Here is a 3,611-nt window from a genome sequence, read left to right as displayed (position 1 = left end):
TGGCTCCTCCTCCACAAAAGCCCACAAATTTATTTGGTGATCCCTAGAGCTTGTACAAGTCTAAATTATCTAATTTTTTTAGCCTAGATGAGTACTTGATACCTAGGAATTGCACTCATATGATTAAAAAACATGTGCATCACTGAATCCTATGTAGAATTACACCCTCTTCCCTAGAGAAAAAATGGTGGATTTCTCATGGTCTAGGGGGCGTTTATATACTAGAAAATGATGTTTGACCACTCCACAAGATCTCCTAGTTAAGTGAAGGTTGGTAGCCCATAATATCTATGCAACTCAATCTTAATCTTCATGCAACTTGTCATTTTTCATGCATCCACCACTCCCACATGCATCTAAATCTTATATCAAGTTAGCTCTCTCATTTATGTATGGCTAGAGTTTTCTATTAGTCTCCATTCCTATCTCCTTATTTTATATTTATTTCACACTTTAAGGTTTTTCACTTTACCAACCAACCTTAGACCCTACATTTTTACCCATGCAACCTTAGTTCAATTAAAACATGAACTCTTTTCTATTTACAAATTTTTCCAAGCCTAATGCTCACACACCCTAGCACATTATATTTGCATATGGATTAGTATTATTTAATTTTCTTGGAACAACTCATTTATTTCTTTCATAAGTGAGTTTTCTCTTTTTACCTCTAATATGTGTAGGAGGGCATACATGTGCACGTGGGAAAACCCCAATTAAATTTGTGCATGGATGGCAAAGGGCCCATCTACAACTTCACATACATTGATGCCCCCATCCCACTCACACCACCAAAGAAATGTGGCTTCTAATCAAGAATTTTAATGACCTCTACTATACCAAGGTCCCCGACCCTAACATAGTAGCCACAAAGGGGGAATGTTAAAACCACTCCGTAGGTTAACATGGTTTCACTCACCCAACTAGAAGGTGCTTTGCCGTCTTATAACATTCTATCTTTGCTTTGGAAAGTTATGGTCTTTACAAGAGAGGGCAAATTAGGGCATGTAGTAGATCTAAAATTCATATTGGTGAGCCAAAGCTAAACAATTTGTCATTGCAAGTGCCCAAAGTAGTGCAAGAACTTGCCTCTCAAAATCTGAATTTATTTCCTTTGTTCTAAGGGGCTGTAGCTCTCTAATAGTTAGGGGTAATGTTGGAGTAAGATTGATTATATGTTGTAAATATGGTATAATTGATGTAGGAAAAACACTTATATGTTGTAAATATGGTATAATTGATGTAGGAAAAACACTTATATGTTGTAAATATGGTATTGATGTACGAGAAACTCGACTTTTAAAATACAAGTGCAGATCTCTTTGTTGAACTTGCAGAAAAAAAAAAGTCCCCATGAATTTTTTTAAGCTCTAATATATAGAAATGTACATGAATTTCACTAAAGTTCTCGTCTTTGTGGGATCAGGTTAAATGTAAGCTTAAAAAAGTCCGCTTATCTAATGTCCCCATTTACATGAAGCTGCTAGCTCACCGAGGGTACTAGAACGCAATCGTAACAAAATTTACGTGCAACGTAAAAGGTCCTCAACGAGCTATGGCCTCAGAGCCGGCGATGGTCTGTTGACGTAGCTGATGGGTCCCGTTCGTGCCCTTGCCGATGCCGGCCCTGGCTTATCTCCGTTCTCTTCATAATCCAGGTTGACACTGTGTTTATCCAGCCTAATCCGCGATTTGATACTGTGTCTACTCAGCTTGATGTGCCCCAGCTGATCTCCCTCACCCTTGACCAGAAGATATCTTAAACATCAGGCATAATATCTCCATTTGGGTTGCTTGAAAAATTCACTTCATCTAAATTAATTGCTTACTTGTTGGGCCGCAGCGAAGCTTCCTGCATTACCAGTGCGCCTCCCGGGAATGCCACCTGCACAGCTCAATGGCTTCAAAACGTTGCTTAATTCTCCGCATAAAAATGCATATAGAGAATGTGTGCAGAATGATACAGCTACTAAACACACAAAAAGCGTTCGATTCCGCATCGAACGCCCATGTTTAATAACCTAATCTTGTGTGTAAAGCTAATTACCGGTGAACAAATTAAGGTTAGCCTGGCCCAAACTTAGGTGAGGGAATGGAGCCACAAGCAAGAGAAGTAGCAGAAAAAGCTTCATTTTTGCATTTGCATTTGTGATTAGCAGGCTAATTGAGCGCTGTGTATGCTTTGTTTTTATAGATGGCCGTGTGTGATGATGAGCAAAGGTGGTGTCGCGTTGAGTTGCGTGTGTTTGGCGTCGTCCCTGTGTCAGCATTTTTAGCATTCTCCCAAAAATTTCATGATCCATTCGCCCTCGGAGCTACGTCAAGCTTTTGGTAACCTTTGAGGCTCTTTTACGACTTTGATCTCCTCCTTCACCCAAATAGATTGCTTGTGCTTGCAATCAATCACTCACTCCTAATACATCCTTTCTTCCCCCACCCTCTCTCCCTTTGTTTTGGATTCAAGTGAGACCTCTTAAGGTCTTAGGATCATCATATGGGTCATATTTGCCCCCCCTCTCTCTCTCTCTCTCTCTCTCTCTCTCTCTCCACACACATTTATATTCTAATGATGCTTTCTCTTTCTTTTGGTCATTTCAATCGAGTACATAAATTCCATGTAGCTCATTATCTTACTACACCTACACCCCCCTTTTTTTTTAAATAAAAACCACACACCCTAGGACCCTAAACGGTCCTTATGAAGTTATTACCTTTTGTCATGTTTAGTAGGCTCCATCCTCTTATAAAAATAGTCACTTTCCTAGCCCATTTTCTTTTCCAACAAGAAGGGAATATATTTATGTAATTGAGGTTATTGTTACACTTGAAACAAGATGGATAACTTTAGATAAGAGACAAACTAATAGACTACCTTGAAAATTCTCTATTCGTTTATTGGTTAGAGCCATCCTTGTTCTGCAAATTGAAAATTCTCTATTCTATTATTGATTAGAGCCATCCTTGTTCTGCAAATGAAGGTCCATAAGTCTCTATTAAAATAATGATGTATGCCTTCCACAATTTCAATGTCTCCTAGTTTGTTACATAATATTAGCATGGTCTATCATTTACAAAGGGAGTTTTGGATCAATTTTGACAAAAAGATTGTATAAAATTAGAGGTAATTTCAATTTATTAATAAAGTTAGGTCACCTTGAGATGTGGCTAGATATACTTGAACATCTTAGAACATTATTCCTTTTACAAACTAATATCTTGCTATTATAGGAAAAAAAGGACCTGGCATTTGTAGTGGAAGGTGTTGTTGTTGCATCACAATTGTGTTTCGTGTTGCTCATCAACTAAGGTGCTAAACCTAGCATGATGTACGGGCTAATTGAATGACCTAATTTATCCATACCTTTTAGTGCTACAACCTAAAGAGAATGTGGGGGAGAGGGAGAGCTTCAAACCCTAGCAAGCAAACACACACACACAAGAGAGAGTAAGACACAAGAAGAGAGAGATGGATAGCTGAATTTTCTTCTATCTTCTTCTTCTCTACTCAACCAACATACCATAAAGATAAGAGTACACACTATATGGGTTAGTACTCAACAACTACTACAGCATACAAGGGTCGGATGTGAACCTGACTAAATGAGCTGGCG

General features: G+C 38.5%; 1 protein-coding gene across 1 annotated transcript; it reads right to left on the bottom strand.

The window, feature by feature from the left end:
- Positions 1-1,454: 1,454 nt before the first annotated feature.
- LOC147642013 (uncharacterized) lies at positions 1,455-2,145 on the bottom strand. Its single transcript, XM_086823103.1, has 3 exons — positions 2,048-2,145; positions 1,830-1,885; positions 1,455-1,742 (listed from the first exon to the last, which is right to left on the bottom strand). The coding sequence occupies exons 1-3, from the start codon at positions 2,130-2,132 to the stop codon at positions 1,554-1,556; spliced, it is 330 nt and encodes a 109-aa protein (XP_086679229.1). The 5' UTR covers positions 2,133-2,145; the 3' UTR covers positions 1,455-1,553.
- Positions 2,146-3,611: the final 1,466 nt, after the last annotated feature.

Source organism: Cibotium barometz, chromosome 1, assembly GCF_041138505.1.
Source record: "Cibotium barometz isolate CiBa-2024 chromosome 1, ASM4113850v1, whole genome shotgun sequence".
NCBI classification, from domain to species: Eukaryota; Viridiplantae; Streptophyta; class Polypodiopsida; order Cyatheales; family Cibotiaceae; genus Cibotium; species Cibotium barometz.
The sequence above is the reverse complement of the archived record's forward strand: the minus strand, read 5'-3'. Positions and strand labels throughout refer to the sequence as shown.